The 17,795-nt window shown below is 39.9% G+C and overlaps 1 protein-coding gene across 3 annotated transcripts in view; it reads left to right on the top strand.

The window, feature by feature from the left end:
• The window catches only part of slf1 (SMC5/6 complex localization factor 1), a 29,764-nt gene that overhangs the window by 793 nt on the left and 11,176 nt on the right, over positions 1 to 17,795 (top strand). For all 3 annotated transcript variants that reach the window (XM_026320693.1, XM_026320695.1, XM_026320696.1), the window contains exons 3-17: positions 83 to 161; positions 388 to 613; positions 722 to 875; positions 1,295 to 1,423; positions 1,522 to 1,587; positions 2,094 to 2,240; positions 2,481 to 2,650; positions 2,761 to 2,895; positions 3,243 to 3,396; positions 3,532 to 3,700; positions 5,369 to 5,514; positions 6,321 to 6,430; positions 9,817 to 9,896; positions 14,416 to 14,508; positions 15,614 to 15,796. In XM_026320693.1, the coding sequence (XP_026176478.1) occupies positions 83 to 161; positions 388 to 613; positions 722 to 875; positions 1,295 to 1,423; positions 1,522 to 1,587; positions 2,094 to 2,240; positions 2,481 to 2,650; positions 2,761 to 2,895; positions 3,243 to 3,396; positions 3,532 to 3,700; positions 5,369 to 5,514; positions 6,321 to 6,430; positions 9,817 to 9,896; positions 14,416 to 14,508; positions 15,614 to 15,796 (2,041 nt within the window). The remainder of the gene's footprint in view (positions 1 to 82; positions 162 to 387; positions 614 to 721; positions 876 to 1,294; positions 1,424 to 1,521; positions 1,588 to 2,093; positions 2,241 to 2,480; positions 2,651 to 2,760; positions 2,896 to 3,242; positions 3,397 to 3,531; positions 3,701 to 5,368; positions 5,515 to 6,320; positions 6,431 to 9,816; positions 9,897 to 14,415; positions 14,509 to 15,613; positions 15,797 to 17,795) is intronic.

Here is a 17,795-nt window from a genome sequence, read left to right as displayed (position 1 = left end):
AAGGCTAGAAACTTTTTTTGGTTTATTTGTTTTTTTATAATACAGCTCATAATGAAATGAAAAGCTGGTTATTATCTTCCAGGTCTATCGGCACACCTGCACCCACCTCATAATCCCTCAGGTTTTGTACAGCGAGAAGTTTTTGGCGGCCTGTGCTGCAGGTCAGTCATGTTATTACAATGTTGACAGATGTTCAAATAGAATAAATCTGATCATCCTGATTCTAAAAACTGATCATCTAACAGATCTACTTTCAACACTTCTCAGTAGCTCTTGTATTTCGGAGATCCAAGACTGATGCAACACCACTATTTTGTCTTTAGTTTGACTTTTGTGTAATCATGTCATGTTGCTACTGCACCCCCTGCCCACACACCACCTCACCAGGAAAATGGGTCGTGACTCCAGACTATGCGTTGGACAGCGTTAAGAATGGTTCTTGGCTCCCAGAGGGACCCTATGAGGTGGCCATTTCCACAGGGGGTACATCTACCTTCTGCCCTGCCAGGCAGTGGAGAGAGAAGGTGGCCACTGGGAGACTGACAGGGGCCTTCCAAGACTGGAGCGTCCTCCTAATGGTGCAGGAGCCCACTCGAAGAGCCCTGTTTAAACGGTGAGATGTCAGACAAAAATGCTTTATCACAAATCACAACAGGAAATCCAAGTATGATTACATGTTGCAAAGTACTTTATGATAATAAAGAGATTATTCTTTTCACAGGCTGCTAAAAGCAGGCAGGGCCAAAGTATACCACTTCCCTCCTCCCTCACATGCCTCTGTCACTCATGTCATGGCTAATTCCATTACAGAGAACCTGAAATTATACAATGCTCCATGCTACCCTGTGAGCCACATTGTCCAGCACCTCTTTGGGGTAGGTCAAATTTTTGTAAGAGTTCTGGCCTTGATATTCAGGCATGTGTTATTCTCGTTTATTTTTACTATTTAATTTTTACACTCTGACAAAGTTCAAGATCTACTGCCCTGCTTGCTTTCTAGTGATTGCTTTTCTACCCACTGCTGATTACCTGGATCAGGTGTTTAGCCAATCAGGAACTAGAAAGGCAGGGATAGTTAGAAAACAAGCAGGGCAGTGGAGCTCCAGGACCAGGGTTTTTGACCCCTGCTCCATGTGGTCCACAGTTATTTGTGCAACTAGGCTTAAAGGAATTTGTTCTGCTTGTGATTAGTTGCTCTAACCTACTACTTTAACCATTTTTAAATGTAAGAATATTTACATGAAAATGTATATTTTTTATAAATTTAAAACTGTTCTTGCCTTTTCTTTGGCAGAGCAATTGTGTGGATATGAATTTCAGCATAACCGATAACCATTCAGCAGAGATAAAGAAGGCCAGTTATGTTGATGATGATTTCTCTGCTCTGGAGACAGAACTCACAGATTATGTCATCAAACAAGAGGTTTGTTTTTTGTCTGTGAAAAGAAGCATTTAAGCATAGCTTGTAGTATTTGCTGCTTTTTTTTTACTTGACATTTTTAATGGGGTCTTTCACTATAGGGCCGGCCGAGACTGTACTTCATTGAATTTCTGGGTTACCATGACCCTTACTGTCTACAGTCACAGGTAGATGTGCATACACATTCCCCCACCTGTGATCACTATTATACATTTCTAAAATAAATGTGTGCTATCAGGAAGATCAGGTCATTCAATTTCCTTTATGTCATATATTTCAATGGAAAGTGACATCCAGAACAAGGGCGTATCATATTCAGGTCACTGATTTAACCACCACTGTCAGCTGATCTGAGAGTTTTGATTGGCAGACCTATTAACAATTCGCTCCACTGTCCTGTCCATACCTTACCCAAGTGGATCTCCATCAGATTGCTATTATAAGTGCTCATGTATTTCCATTCTGTACTTTCGGAGTCCATATGCTATTTGCCAATAAGTGACAGTCAGAAATGACCCCAAGGAACTTTTGATGCCCATTCACTTCCTATTTCTATTACCCTTCTGCCCTCACTTTTTTTCCCTCTTTCTGCTGTTCATCTCTTTGAGTGCCATGTTTTCTCCTCCTTTCCATATACCTCTAACATTCCATCATTTTTCTTTTGTTCCTCCAGGCAACAGAAATTGACTTTAGCCATGTTGGAACTATGATAGAGTGTGGTCTCTTCATGGAAGCCTTGGAGTCTATCAGAAGTGATATGTTCCCAGGCCTGCTGCCACCAGTTTCATATTTGAGCTCCCTCTTAGAATATGCACAGCAGGTATGACCAGAAGCTGTATAAGTGTTCAATAACACCAAGATAAATGTATAAAAGCAGCAACAATCCTCACATTGGAGAAGGCGGAACCACAGAGTGTTGGAAAAAATATGTTTAATACTAATATCAGCTGCTAATTAAGTTTGTAGCTTTGACTAATCATTACTGATTTTAACTTCTTACAGTGTATCCATACATCCAAACCACTCGAATTTCAACTGCTGTGTGTTCATTATGTCACAGGGTAATGCCACATTTTTCTTCCTGAGAAATTTGGACCAGGTCATATATAATCTACTTGTTACCAACCCTCCCTGGTTTGCACCCAGCATAGTGAAAAAATATTTTGCCCAGCTATTGCAGTGTCCTCGGTGTAAGACGGGGCCGTGGCCTCTTTTAGAGACAGCCATTTGGTAAGCCTTATGTCACAGGACATAATCTGTTCAATTATTTTCACAAAGAATTTTACACTTACAATTAGTTACCTGTCAGTCATTTTCACATCTTTACTGTTTCTCTTTAGTTACTGCTTGTCCAGTGAAGCCACTTGTCACCCACTCCCTGGACCTGCCCTGCCAACATTGTTACATTTCCATAGTGACCTCCTGGCAATTTTCCTCAAGATCTTTCAAGGGGAGCTCCACTCCATCACCCCTGGGTACAATAGATGCATACACAGTGGGCAATAGAGACCTCCATTTTTGTTTGATTTGTTTATGAAGTATTTTTCTCCTTCCGGTTCAACATCAGAGCCCTAAGCTTTGTTGCATGAACATGGCTGTAGAGGGATATTCTCACTGATATAATGTTAATACTTCATTAACCACCATTTTAATTTAAGCAGTCAAATAATAGTCAATAATGAGTTAATACCAAATTACCTGTATATAATATGACTACAAAATTAAAAGTTTATTCCACTATTTTTGTTACAATACATAATTTTATAAATTACATGAGGTGACCTGGTCTTCCTACATTCACCCCTGCCCTTCACTGGCTTAGGGATTATATACTGCCTCAGGGAACAGGAGTCCCCCAGGCATCAGCATCAGGATCTTTGCTCTATGGAACATTCTGGACTGTGTGGGAGCGCTCCACCCTGCTATCTTGTGCTGTAAAGCAACTAACCCAGCTCTTGGTACAGGCTGCCAAAAAGGTAAATAGTGTGGAACTTTTTCTTCTGTCACCCAACAAAATGGCTATTGGCTCAGATGTGTGTTCTGACCCAAAAAAAACAAAACAAAGTACTCTTTGAGCATGCTAAGTGTGGTATTGTTTATCTCCACTGAAGGACTACGCTCAGAAGAATGATAACCCAAGCCTGTATTTGGCAGACACCCTGCTGAACATCCTTTCTGTGCTGGTGGAGTTCTGGTGTCAGCAGCACCTTAAACTGAACGAAAACCTGGTGGAAAAGGGCCTGAAAGACCTAGCAGAGCACTTTGCTGTCATCAGCCAGGGTATGAATTAAAAACTGAATAATTGGAAGAATATCTGTTTCTGGTTCTTCTAAAAGTTCTGCTGTGACATATGTCTGTGAATGTTGTCCTTTAGTGAATTACATTAACTAATTTAATCACAATATTTATTAGAATGATTACAATTGGTTCTGTCACACAATAATACTGAGTGGCTACAGCATATGATGGAATGGTCTAAAGAATGGTTGTGCTTTCCTATGCAAGCTCCATATGTAAATTAAATTGTGCTCACCCTGAGGCCTGAAAGGGGGGTATGAGGCTAAAAATCTTCAGGGCCCCACAGCAAGCAGCCCCATTCTCTAACCCTAGCCTATCACAAAATGCAATCCAGTGATTTTATAGGCACCACTACAGTATTTGGCCAAAAAAAAGTAGGCTGTTCAGTTGGCCAAGACCCACTGGTACGGTTAAATTTAGTCAGTGGCAAGAAGACGAGTGCAAGCCTAAAATGCCTGTGGTCACACTGATTCTCATGCTGCCTTGAATATCTGGAGACATACTATATCACCTCTTAAGATGTTTTCTACTCACCTTTTACTGTCCTACTAATATTACCAATTAACCAGCAGCACAATGTACATCAACTCTCCACAGGGTTTACAGGGCCATCAGGTGAGCACCCTCTCAGTAATGGTGTTTTGTTGAATTGGACCCACCACCTCTCTCTTTACCTGCACCCACAGCCTAACCCACTCTTTGATCAAATTAATGAAGCCAGGACCTCTGTTAGAAAACAATAACTAGCTGGCAACCACCAACTAACCCACTTGTTAGCAGCATGCAGCCCTAGCCACCACACACTTCAGATAACCCAGCCAAACTTCATCTGATGCTTTCTGTCAGTAACCAGTGTTCAATCTGTGTTCTTATTCCTCTTTGGAGTTTTTCAGCACCCCAGTTGTTGCATTGCTGTGTTCTTCAGATCTTAATCGACTCTGTCTTGAAAATCATTTAAAGATGTTTACCCTTCTCTCTGATCACATTAGTTTGCTTATGCTATCACAACAATAGCTCTGAACTATGCTAGCTCAAATCTACTAGACCTCTGGCCTGCCACATGCCCCAAACCTTTGATAACAACCCAGTCCTCGTGGTCATATTTACCCCAGTCCTAATCCATACACATTTTACAGTTTACAGAGTTTAAAGTCCATTCAACTACTTTTACACTTACTTTGACCCAGTCTCACACATCTGCCTTCTCATCTACAGCCATATTTTTCACTGACTGGCCTAGGCTCTGCCATTTCCTACAGCTGGAAGCCTGTAACAGAGAAAAAAAAAAAAAAAGACCTGTCAAAGCCCTGCCCTGCCCTGCTCCACCCCCACCCCATACATCCAGCCTATGTATCTAAGCCTTCTCATCCCATAGCCCATTTCCACTGTGACCTCTCAGGTTACTGTACATTCTACAAAATACATAATCAGCTGTATTTCTGACCATAGCATAACATCTGATGTTAGATTAGTGTTGACTATCTCCTGAGGCAATTTGAGCTGACTTCTTAAATCTACTCTTAGCTGTCAGTCTCTCCCTGCCTTTAGTTTCCCTGATGGACATATTGTTTTGTCTGTCTGGTCAAGGCATCTTTCATTTTGTGTATAGACAGGAGTGTATGTTATATTTTCCCTCTCTTTGTCTTGTAGATGTGTCCCCAGTGGTTCTGGCAGAACTGGTTCTCAGGGTTTCCTCTACCAGACTAAAGCTGGTGATGGCTGATGCCATTTTCAGGAATCTCTGTTGCAGAAATGGGTTCACGTTAGGAGATGAACCTCTCTCTCTCAAGAAAATGGTGTGTACATGGGTGTTTGTTTCTTGTTCTTGATTTGAGTTCTCATTACTTAGCCACAAGAAACCTCATTGTTTTCATCAGTTCTGTATTCCACAGGCATCTTGCCATTGACAGACTTTCTTGTAATTTGACACATGCACACTTACTTGCATAATTCAAACACTGATGTACTCTTTTGTTTAGTAAGCCATGAAGATAATGATGTATGAAATGTAAGTTTAATATACGACTTCAGTCTGCCTCCATTTTCAATTTAAGTACTAGAACAATTGAATTGCTTTGTGTGTGCTTCTGGTAAAATACTCTAATGAAAATTCAGAAAAACATACATATACACAATGTTTGTAAAAAATCCAACTAATGAAATAATTGAACAGACTAACTACATTAGCATATAAAATGATTATTGTAAATATACTAGTTGGAATGCGAGCCGCCTAGTGGGCCACTTTTGGTAAGCAGAACTGGCGCTGCGGGATGAACCGATTTTTATACTTATTTATATGTAAATATATATATTTATATATATATATATTTTTTCCACTGGTGAATTACCACAAAAATTGCATATGTTCCTCATTAGTAATATTGACAGTATGAAAACTGGTATAGATTATATTACAGCTTTTTTTTTTTTCCTTTTGCTGATTGCTGATGTGCTTTACCAGTTGTATTATGTTGCAGTAGAACATCTGGTTTTCCCTCACTTAGTGTCTTTGTGCATCTTTAGTACCCTAAAGACAGAAACATCCCTTTGTATTGTAAAGGCAGTGTCTAACCTTGCATGTCTATGTGATTTCTGACAGGTGATGTCCTACCTGCCTGTTCTGGGGTGTTTAGCTCAGAGTCAGAGTGGAGCTTACCCCAGAACTGAACCCACCTCCCACAGCTGCACAAGCCAGGGGACTGGCTACAGGTCAGTTACACACAGTTGTCTGTCTATACCACTGTTACTCTCGCTGGTACATTTAACAAGAGCCTGAAGGAATATCATGTAAAGATGTGGGTTGCATAGAGGCCAATAATTTAGTGTAAATACATTTAAAACCAACTTGAACATATTTTTGACCCTACATGTGCATTTTCATTTCATTGTCATAAACTGGACTGCACTGAGAAACATCACTATAGTTGAAGTCCTGTGCAGTTCTTTCTCTTGGTCACACTCTTGTAACATTATTTACTTAGCTGAAAAATACAGTATATGCAGATATGTAGGGAAGACCTTGAGTCTATGTATGTGTCCAGTTACCTAAACCTTGTTTTTTAGACTGTAGCACAACCAGATAGTGGTGTTTGTTGCTTCTTCAAAACAGTGTATTTAAGGCACAGTGCCCAAGGCACCAATTAATAAAAAAAAATGGGCACTTAACAGCATATATGCTACTTCTCAGATTTTACTGAAGCTGTATAACAATTGCCACTTTTAGCCATTCAAATAAATTAGTTGTAACAGTCTTTAATTTTTTTTTTGCTGTCTTTGTTGGCTTTTGCCTTAAATAACATAAGTACTGAACCAGCACTCTACTCAGCATCCATTGTCAAGTTTTCACACATAGATTTATGGCTAGACAGCATATGGTAAAAGGGGTGAAACATACATATCCGATGAGAAATGTGAGTGAAAAGAAACAAAGGAACACCTGGAGAGACAACGAAAGTGTGTGGGGGTTAGGAGTAAAGATGCATGAATGGAGGGACTGAGGGGAAGCTAAAGAGAGGCAAATGGAGGTCAGATGGAGCATGAAGAGTTGGCATGTGATGGGTCATGCCCAGGTCTGATCCTATCAGTGTGTGCTGGCTGACAGGAGGGGTGCAAAGGGAGGTTAGACCCCTCCTCTCACACACTCTCACACATACACACACATACAGTGCTGAGTCTCATTTGGACAGGAAGTCAACAGATAGACTAAGATCTCCCATCAGGCCTTTTTGTCTTCCCTTATGACCATCAGCTCTCAACCTTCATCCCACTTCTCCTCTTCTCTTGATCTTCCTTCTCGCATACTAAATCCCACACAACACACACTCCACATGCCACATCAGACATCTGCTGTTCCACCAGCAGGTACTTGGCCTGGAGAAGGGCAGGCACCACCAGGGAGTAGGTTCATGTGAAGGCTACTAGTTCATGCACTGACCAGATCCCCTCTTCCCTCCAAAACTGCTCTCTTTCTACTTTGCTCACAGTTTTAAGCATTTACTTTTTTTTGACGCAGACATTAGAGGAACTGAATCAAACAAGGAATGCAGTCTGCACGGGTGAGATAAAGAAATGCCAAAGGGCATGTAAAATCTTTTGACCCTAAAAGAAAGAATGAAATCAAAATGACAAAGCCTGTGATAAATTGAGAACAGAAACCTAAGGGAAATCATATTTCCCAATTTATTATGGTTAAATTTATGGTATTATACATATTTTCAGTCATAGATCCATGTAATCAGTTAGCACATCTTTGTGTTAAAGCATTTATGAGTCTGACACACCATAAGCATTTTCAATACAACTGTCTATGTTGTTACAGGCTAATGTGACTCAGTAAAATAATTTAAATATTTTATGTAAGAAATCAACAACAATTATTGTTTGAATACTTGTCAGTAATTCATAGTCCTTAATAAGTGAGAAAGCATGAAAACAACATTTTTCTCAGGCTTAAGTTTCAATAGCGGAAATATAATTGTGGTCTCAGTTGAGAAATATTGGTATCAGTGGCTTCATTTCTGTTTTATCTGCCTTTTTTCAACACTGTTGGCAACAAGAAAGGTAAAAAAAGACCACATGACCCCTTTGTCATTACTTTTTGTCTGTTTAATGAACAGATTAGGCTGTTTTACTGCATCTTCAGGCTGCTATAGTGTGAAAGATGGTGTGGGCTTTCTTCAGCACCAACCGGCAGCATGGCATTAGGGCAGGTGTCCAAACCATACCAAGCTGACAGGATGAGTGACTGGCCGACTAGTTAGATGTCTGTTTGACTTGCCGGCTGGCTGCATGGCAGTGAGTGCTGTTAGCAGAAGGAAAGCTGTAATTAAACTGAGATTTTCCTCCTGCCGGCTTAATCATGCTCTGCACATTGCTTTTATTTTATCAAACAATTTGACTATGTCATTACTGTGGCTTTATTTCTTCTGACCACACCTATAAATAGTCAATCTCTGGATTTAAGAAAAGCCTGAAAATACATCATCTCCACTAATATTTTAATAATGATGACGGATAGATAGTAGGGAATTCTTTGGTTTTGCTATGGCCTTTTTGGTAGAAACTGTAATGTATTTTTTTTTTTTTTTCTTGCTGTGGCATTGGACATGCACTTCCCCATTACTTCAATTATTGCATTATTAAGTTTCTTGAAAGTCGGACTCCAAGGGCACACACTGCCCGAGGCCTAGAATTGATAACTGAGCTGCTGACAGCACACTGTCCTCCAAAAGTAGACCGTGAGGGAAAGAGACCGGGGCGTATGCAAGCCAGGACTGTCAACCTCCACTGTTGCCACCCAATAAGGATGGGGGACACTTGGGTGAAGTGGTTTGAGTTGCAAAGCGAAATGCCCTCATCCTAGAGACTGTTAAGAACTCTCTCACACACACATGCATACAGAGCTTGTCTCATCTCTTTTCAGCCTTGTCCCTGCTAATAACAAGCAACGTGACAGGACGTGTGTTTCCTCCTCACTGCTGGGAGCTCCTTCCTGGCTTCTGAACAAGCCAATTACCAGGGAACAAGCCTCTTCCCTGTAATACGGATGGCACTCTGCTTCAATGCAATGTGCACGCACGTGCACAGCCATATACACACAAGACATCTGTCAGGCTTCTTGCAGGCAGATCTCCCATACCCACTCACAGGACTAGTGACAGCCCACAGCTATTAGCACGCCACTACTTTGAAGAGGCTTCACTTTCTTTTACTAGTTATTCCTCCTAATGTGCTTGCTCACATTGAATTCTCCGTCTCTGCGTTTGAGACGTTAAGTGGGAGGAAAAGTGCTTTGGAGAAGAGAATGGGGAGGATTGGATGTGTGAAGTATGTGTGTGGCCAATACAGGAGGAGTTTGACAGATATTGTCAGATTTCATATACGATGATACTGCGCCACAAGGGATCTTTTTGCTAATGACACTTTTCATGTTACAGTGATGACCATTTCATTTTTTGTACTAGTGGGTCTCTATGTTGTCATAATGGCATGGACATTGAAACATTAGATATTTATGTGGATTATGGGTAATCTATTATTGAGTACATGTATACTTTCTCCTAACCCCTTTAATACTGTACTTTGTCTAAATACAGAATTCAGAGCTCTTTGGTGAAGGAAACAGGCCAGGAGAAAGAGAACATCCCCAAAGGTTTTAACAGAGTCAACGCAGCAGGTACGGCATATACTGTATACAGACACACACACACACACACACACACACACCACAGCTTCACATTTGCAAGGAGCAGACTTTTAATGGACTGATGCACTGCACTAGGTCATCAGTAAAGAGGGACATGATAGCTCTGTCATCACTTTCAGTTTAATGAAGAGTACATAATGTATAGAGAGAATGATTGATTTGCATCGGCCCACGCTTCCATCTAGTCAGCTGTAAGGGCAACTTTCCTGTATAAGTAGGCCTGTCGTGTATGTTTGGGGCAGAGTTTGTACTGTATCACCCCATCGTATCACGCCTCCTCCTCCACTTGTTCTATTCACATTGAAATTCAACACTGCGTTCCTTGTTTTGTTTTGCTTTTTCTTCCTCATGTCTTATTCACCTTTTAAAAAAGTAATAAATAAATAAATGGAATAGACAAAAATAATGGGTTTCTCACACTAAACGATAACACATATTAGTACGCACAGTGTGCCTCAGATCTCCATTTTAGGGATATTAAATGCAGCAATTAGGGTATCGCTGCAGATATACAGCGGCTGCACTAGTGGAACTTCCTGTAATTAGAGGCATGGCACTCTGTGTGAACTCTTGAAGGTGTCAGAGCTCATATCTCCCCACTCCACCTGATCAGAAAGGCCCTGTGCTGGTGTGAAGGAGGGGTGGCGGGTAAAGGAGAGGGAGATGGGGGAGCGAGGGCTTAGGCAGGATACTCAAGGCTGTTGGCATGTGTTGTTTTTCCACTACGTGATCTCTATACCGATGTGGTCGGCATTAATTTTTGATGAACCATCAGCACAGCATCCTCTCCTCTCGCCCTCTCATCCCATTCTCTCTGTCTCTCCCTTCCTCTCTTTCTCTTACAGGCTTTTTCACCCACATATGTGAGCTCACTTTCTTATATGCTGCACTTCTTTGCTTTGGAGCATCTGTCTTACCTCCTAAAACTGCAGTATCTTTGTCACAGTAGCTGAGAGGGGTCGAGGGATTTGGGATGAACTTCTCTTTTTCAGTCCTATATTTGCTCCTGGAAGCTCAGCAGAGATTTTAGTTTAAATCAGTATAAATATACTCTGTGTAGCTTGTCAAAAAAGAGCTGCTATGTGTTTTTCATTGCTTAAAATCTGTTTGCATTTAGCTTTGTTTCATTCCTGAAACACACTTGTTAAAGTCATCAGTCACGCAACCCAGCCTTGGAAGTCAAATACTAGGGTGATTGTTCCTGGGGACCTAAGCTAAACAACTTTATCCAGCAAAACAAGGTAGCTACTACAGTACAAAAGTTATTCAAGCAAAGTGTCACATTTTTATACTAAAGTATATTTAACATTGTCAGAAATTACTACCATAACCAATGGACTAATTAAACTGTTTCAGAATTGATTGATTTAATGCAATACTTTAAAATAAAGATATTTGTAAAAAGAAGGTCCATTAGTAGCTGTTGTAGGACTTTCCTCAACTTTTTGCCCATTTGTCATGGAGCTGTAGATCCATTTTGTCTGAGCATTTTAAGGACTCTGTTGCCTTAAAAGTTGATATTAAAAGTTCATACCTAAATTTGACATTTTGGCAAATAAGTCGAACGACAAGACATATTACATCACTACTTTGCTATATAGAATTGTGATTGTGATTTTTTTTTTTTTTTTTTTTTTTTTTATTCATATTATTCAGCCTTAACCAAACTCCGTGGCTGTGTAAGTTGATTTCCAATATAGCTTCACCCTACCTACGGTGGGAAGATGGGGAGTATTGAGAGAAAGTCAGTGGCCTTTGTTGCTGCCCTTGTTTTTTGAGGGACTAAATTGAGGTCCAGTATTCGACACTCATATCTTCACCAGAGTAATTTTTAAATCATGGTCACTTACATTAAGACCAGTAAATTCTTTTGGAGCACAGTGAGTCTTGATTTGGGTGAATTATTGTGCTGCCATTGCTCTCAGAGCCAGCGACAGCAGTGGTCTTCAAATAAGTTTAAATATATCCAATAACTGGCACAGAATACCTTTCTAACACATTCCTGACAAATAGCATTGTTACAGGCTTCCAGCAGTTTTTTGGTCCAGGGATTGGTGGGGCCAGGCAGCACTTTACAGGAGCATAGCAAACAGACTGAGGGATATAAAGAGCAACACATACATTTAACTTTTCTATAAAGTGTGAAACGGGGGATTTATAGAAAAGGACAGGCGGATTTATCCTTTCCGTGCTTGTAAATGCTGAGCATGCAATTACCCCTATAATAGAGGCGTTGTGTCCAAATTGGAACCATTAAAGTGATTTAACAGTGCATGGATTGGTCCTGGCATTTGCGAGGATGTGTACACATGGGGTGTAGTGGAATGGATGTTTAATCACAGCATTTTAGAGTCCGGTAATAGCAGAGCAGCCCATGTAGAACACTGACATGCCACACAGTGCAGCTTTCTCATTAGGCACTGTATTTTGGACTGGACTCCACCCTCTGTTTGGACGCTTTTTAAAAATTTTTTTTATTTTCAGATTGGAAATGTTGGTTTGCTAAATGAGCTAATTACTGTTAATGATGCTGATACTGTACAACTGTCTGATTTCTCATGTGACATTCTCAAACAACTGTTCACTATCAAATGTAAGTTAATATGATTTTTACAGTGCAACACATATTTTCAGAATGAAAGTCAGATTGGAAATATGTTACTACAGAATTGTGGCGGATTGCACTGGATACCGGCCCTTACTGTAATTTTGCAGCAGTGTGGCTGAATGGTGTATGCCTTTTCTGAGTTCAGTGATGAGACTGAATTTGTGGCAGATCAGTTTTGTTTTCCATAATGTGGAATTAATAATGGGAAGTAATTAGTATTGAAATAAATCTGTATTACAAGACATTACAATAGAGGTATTGAACTGGTAAAAATATAATTTATGGATTTGTCTATCACGATTATGTATGTGTCAGTGGATGTGCTTACTTAAATGGGTGACTTTGTTACTTTTAATTTTTGTAACTCTTTACAATCTTTTCACACGGCATTAACCTCACAACAGTATTATTACATTTCAGTTTTTAAACCACTAAGAGACCATCCAGTGACGACCGAAATGTTTTATAGAAATCTACAGGGTCAATTATATGATGCAACATAAAAATGATTAATACTGTTTCACAGTTTGGTAGAGGGGTGTTCCAGCATTGGACATGAACCATCTACTCCAAAAATCCATCAATTCCAAGAAATATTATACTAAATGGTATTTGTTCCTAACTGTGTGCTTTTCAAAACTTTCTTCTTCTTAGTTTTGCACTGAATTTCTAGGGAACATAAATAATAAGAACATAAATAATCCTCCTTTTGATAAACATTCCTTCCATTCCCACATTATTTCCACTCTTCAACCTTTTTACTACCAGCAAAGGGCATTTAATGCACCTACTCCATCCTCAAAGACATCTCCTGGAAGAAAGGAATTCTTGAATGAATGAATAGGATCCAACATTTTCAATATTTCCCCTACATGCTTTGAAATGCAGGAAACCCTTTCACTGTCTCCTCCACTGCTTCTTCTTTCTTGCACTCCTGTTTTCCCCCTTCCTCTCCTCCTCCACCCCTTTTTGCACCAGTCTGTGTTGTGTGCGAGCTGGAGTCGAGCCCCTGTACAGGCGAGGTGTCCTGGGGAGAGCTAGTAAAGCATTTATTACAGGCTTTGCAGTCCTGTATTATGCTGGCAAGCACAGAGCCACTCATGCTTGGCCTTTAACTTCCCTCTGAAGTTCAGCCATACATGAAGAGAGGGGGCTCTGGCCCGCTAATATATTCCTGATTTACTATTGTATCAGAAAAAGTGAGTGATGGAGTAAAGATTAAAAAAAAAAGGGGAAAAGATGGGAAGAAAATTTTGTTTAAAAATATAAATGGAATCCTTAAGAGGTTTTTTACATGCCTGTTCAGTGGTCGTTTGTTGATTAAATATCACGTGGTGACATTGGCAATGTCCAACAGAGCTTTTGAACCCTGGAGCTGTGAAAAATCCTTTTTGAGGCTTTGTGCATGGGCTGTCTACCATAACTTCCTCTCAAGTAACAATATAGGGACGAGCAGACAGGAAGCAAGACTACTTTCTCAGTACTGCATTCATTTACTCGCCAACTGCCCCGATATTAACTTCGTTGGGCTCTGGATTCTAAAGAGTAAATCCTTGTCTTTATGAAAGGAAAATCGCGAAGCGAATTAGCTTAACTCTCCATCTTAATTTTTTTTTTGCCTCCCATTTTTCTTTTCCCTTGAAAGATCTCCCCCCTTTTCTCATCACTCTACTTAAATCGCATCCTCATTGGTGGGTCGTACTTTTTTAGGTCAGGTTTTTTTTTGTGTGTTTGGGGACATTTCTGGGGTGTTTTATTGGTTTGTTCACCATATGGAGGGGGACAGTGGGCAGGACAGCGGGCACACCCTAATTTTGGTCTTCTCTTCCGCCTCTTCTCTCTTTTGGGTGTGTTTGTCCATTGTGTGTGTCCTGGTCGAAGGAGAGACCCTCCTCCACAGAGCTTGTAAGAGGAACCAAGTGGAAACAGTGCTTCAGATCCTGGCGCTTCCTGGCACGGATGTCAATGTTAGAGGTAAGACTTTTTCGCTTTCCCTTTCACTGCTAGCTCTGTCTCACCATTATCTCACTTCACTCACTGCTCTAGGGTTTCGAGGAGCGATTAACATTGGGAGGGGAAAAAGAGGAGAGAAATAAGACTGCGTCACCATTGAGGTTAACCTTTAGCTAAAATGTAAAAGGGTGTGTCTAGGAAGAGCAGGATGGGTTTGGAGGCTCAGATTTATAGATTTACAGTCACTTTTGCTAAGTGAATTGAATGCCTTTTGATATTTCAGAGTGACTTTCTTTTTTCCCTTTAGGTCAAATATAATGACTTGCCCTCCTTTTATGGAAATGTTGTGCTGTTTCAAAGGTCTCTCCAATTTTGTGATCGCCTTTTAATAGCACCCTAAATTATCTTGCTTCTCAGTAGGGGGCTTATGCAAGAGGTGTCCAAAATGTGATCAGGCAGAACTGTGGGCAAAATGGTAAAATTACCACTGTCATCTTGCAGTTGTCTCCAAAAACATGTTAATTGTGGAAGAACATTTTCGGTTGGAGTCCTTTCATGTCAAACAATACAAATCTACCTTAAAATGTTTTCCAAATGGGCTATTTTTTATTCCTCAGGACTTGTCTATTCATTGAAAAGAATGACATAAAACATGAAAAGATGACCAAAACTATTTTAAGTTTTTTTTTTTTTTTTTTTTTTGAGACTTACATGAATAGTGGTTAGTAACCTACTCATAAAGCTCAGTATAATTTTAAACAAGTTTAGCACGCTTCTCTGTGACATGTTAATGTTCATTGTGTCATGGCAGTGCTAAAGATAAGCTCTTCTGACTAACATAAATAAAAAGTCTACGGTTCTGCATCACTTGCAGCATTAGCATGAATCACTGAGCAACAATTTTGTAAAAAAAATATTAAATACAAACCTTTTGTTTGTACCATCTTGCATCTTTGAGACTCTAAATTCTCTACAAAATGTTGCACCGTGTCATTAAATTTAACCTTGTTTAATTTAAATAATCAAGAAGTAACAGCTTGTTTTTTTTATTATCAGATTATTTTGATTTCTTACCGAGTAAAACTTTTTTATGTGTATGTGTGTGCCTGGTTTGTTGACCATGCAGACCATGCAGGATGGACACCTCTGCATGAAGCGTGCAATCATGGCAGCACTGCGTGTGTGGAGGCTTTGCTACGTCACCACCCCACCCCAGTGCTTAATAGCCAGGTGGGGGGAGTCAGTCCACTGCATGATGCCCTTCTAAATGGAAACATGGACATCGCCAAAATGTTATTGGAATATGCAGGTGGGTAAACTACACCAATACACTCACAGGGTGAGCATATGAGCTGATATAAAGCATGACGCAGATTATTGGTTTTACAAGATAACTCCGATGTTATCATTTTGAAGGCCAAATTATATTACTTAAAATACTATTCTTTTAACAGGTAATATTGGTCTTGAAAGTGATGAGCTTCAATAATTAACACTATAACAGCAGCTGCAGCACTGTTTTCATAAACTTCTGACACATACAATGGATGCACTTAAAGGTGCAATATGTAAAATTTGAAAGACTTCGCGGCATCTGATGGTGGGATTGCAGAATGCAACCTTCTGAGTACCCCCTAACCCATCAATACGTGATCACTTGTCTAGAGCCACTGTTTGAATTGTCCACTCTGGGCTACTGTAGAAACGTTGCGGTGCAAGATGGCTGCCTCCATGAAAGGAGACTGGCTCCTACGGAGATTTAAAAGGCTTATTGTAAAATTAAGAAAATGCAATGATTGGTATTTTCTGGTGAACAACACACAACATATTTATGAATATTGTGTTCTATTTCTGCTAATAGATCGCTCTGAATATTACACATTAAACCTTTAAATGTACCATTTTGGCAGATGTTTTGCTTCATTTAAAAAACATTAATATAAAAATGTAGAACTATTTTCTTGTGTTGTCTGCTCATTTAAAATGAGAATTGACTCCTTTGTCTGTTCAGGTGTTTTAATTTTAAGGTTACGTCAATACATTTGCCATGCCAATAAAAACAGGATTAGGTTTTTACAGGTCTCGTGCTTTACTTTGTTAGTACCATTACTCAGGCAAGCACAATTAAGATTGCTATTCTGTACTAAAATGGTATTTTACATGTTCATATCTCTTAATTCAATGGGATATAGCCAGCTATTTTTATATGTCTTCATGCAATCCATCTTTGAAATAATTTATTTAACCACATGGTCTCCATCACATTGATGGAATCATATAATGTCAAAATAAAACAACTTTAACTTCTCTGGCCATTTGGCTGCCAAGTAAGCTAATCAGTAGAATTAGACATTTAGCTATTGATTTAATGCAGTGGTGAGCTGCATGTCACTGCTGCTGTGGCCAAGACAAGCTTTCAGTTTAATGTAGCCAACAAATGCAGCACAGTTTACTGACAGATTGAATGCTGCTTTTGACCTTATCAGCAGGGCAGCACTTTTATCTTACTAGCTTCTTGGTAGAACAAGGGACCTGTTGATTGTGGGGATTTAAAGGGGCACTCTGCAGATTTTAGACATTGAGATCAGGTTTTGAAACGTCTTCTGTGGCTCTGGAGAGAAGTCTGAAAATATAATCCAGAAAATGCCATCAGGCTTAGAAACTAAAGAGAGTTTTAAAGACATGGGAACTGTCCAATTGTAGACGGTTTTAGAGGTTGACCCATGCTTCAAACTAAAAGTTATTTTTTTTCAGTGGGCTACCCATTTAATGTTTACAGTTTTGTATCATTTTAGTTGTATCTGCTCTCTGAGGATAATATTTTTACAAGGTACCAATGACAACTCAATGTGTGAGGTTTTTTTTTTTTTTTTTTTTGTTACCAATTACGGGCAACAAACCAAATTTGCTCTAAGCCCCATGGGCCACAGCCATCTTCTGCTCTTTTACTGTGTTAACTCTAGATCTTCAGACATTACTTGGCTTTATAATCATGCACTGCAGTGTCTGTCCGAACAGATTTCAGCATCCCCTCATAACATGTCTGTAAATGTCTTTTTGATGAGATTAGAAGAGTCAGGATATGCGCTTGCAAAATTCACGTGCAGGTTTTTGTGAAAACGTGTCACAACACAGCCAGTTTGGTGTCTGCATGTTTGCGTGCCACATACCGACAGGGCTCAGGAGGGCTGAAGTGAGCATGACGGGTGTCAGTGCTCAGGAGAGGGTGGCATAGCCGGGTGTACGACAGCAGGTAATAGAGGAAACGTGTGTGTGTTTTGGGGAGGGGTGCCACTGTTGAACAAGTC

This window comes from Mastacembelus armatus, chromosome 9, assembly GCF_900324485.2.
Source record: "Mastacembelus armatus chromosome 9, fMasArm1.2, whole genome shotgun sequence".
NCBI classification, from domain to species: domain Eukaryota; kingdom Metazoa; phylum Chordata; class Actinopteri; order Synbranchiformes; family Mastacembelidae; genus Mastacembelus; species Mastacembelus armatus.
The sequence above is the reverse complement of the archived record's forward strand: the minus strand, read 5'-3'. Positions and strand labels throughout refer to the sequence as shown.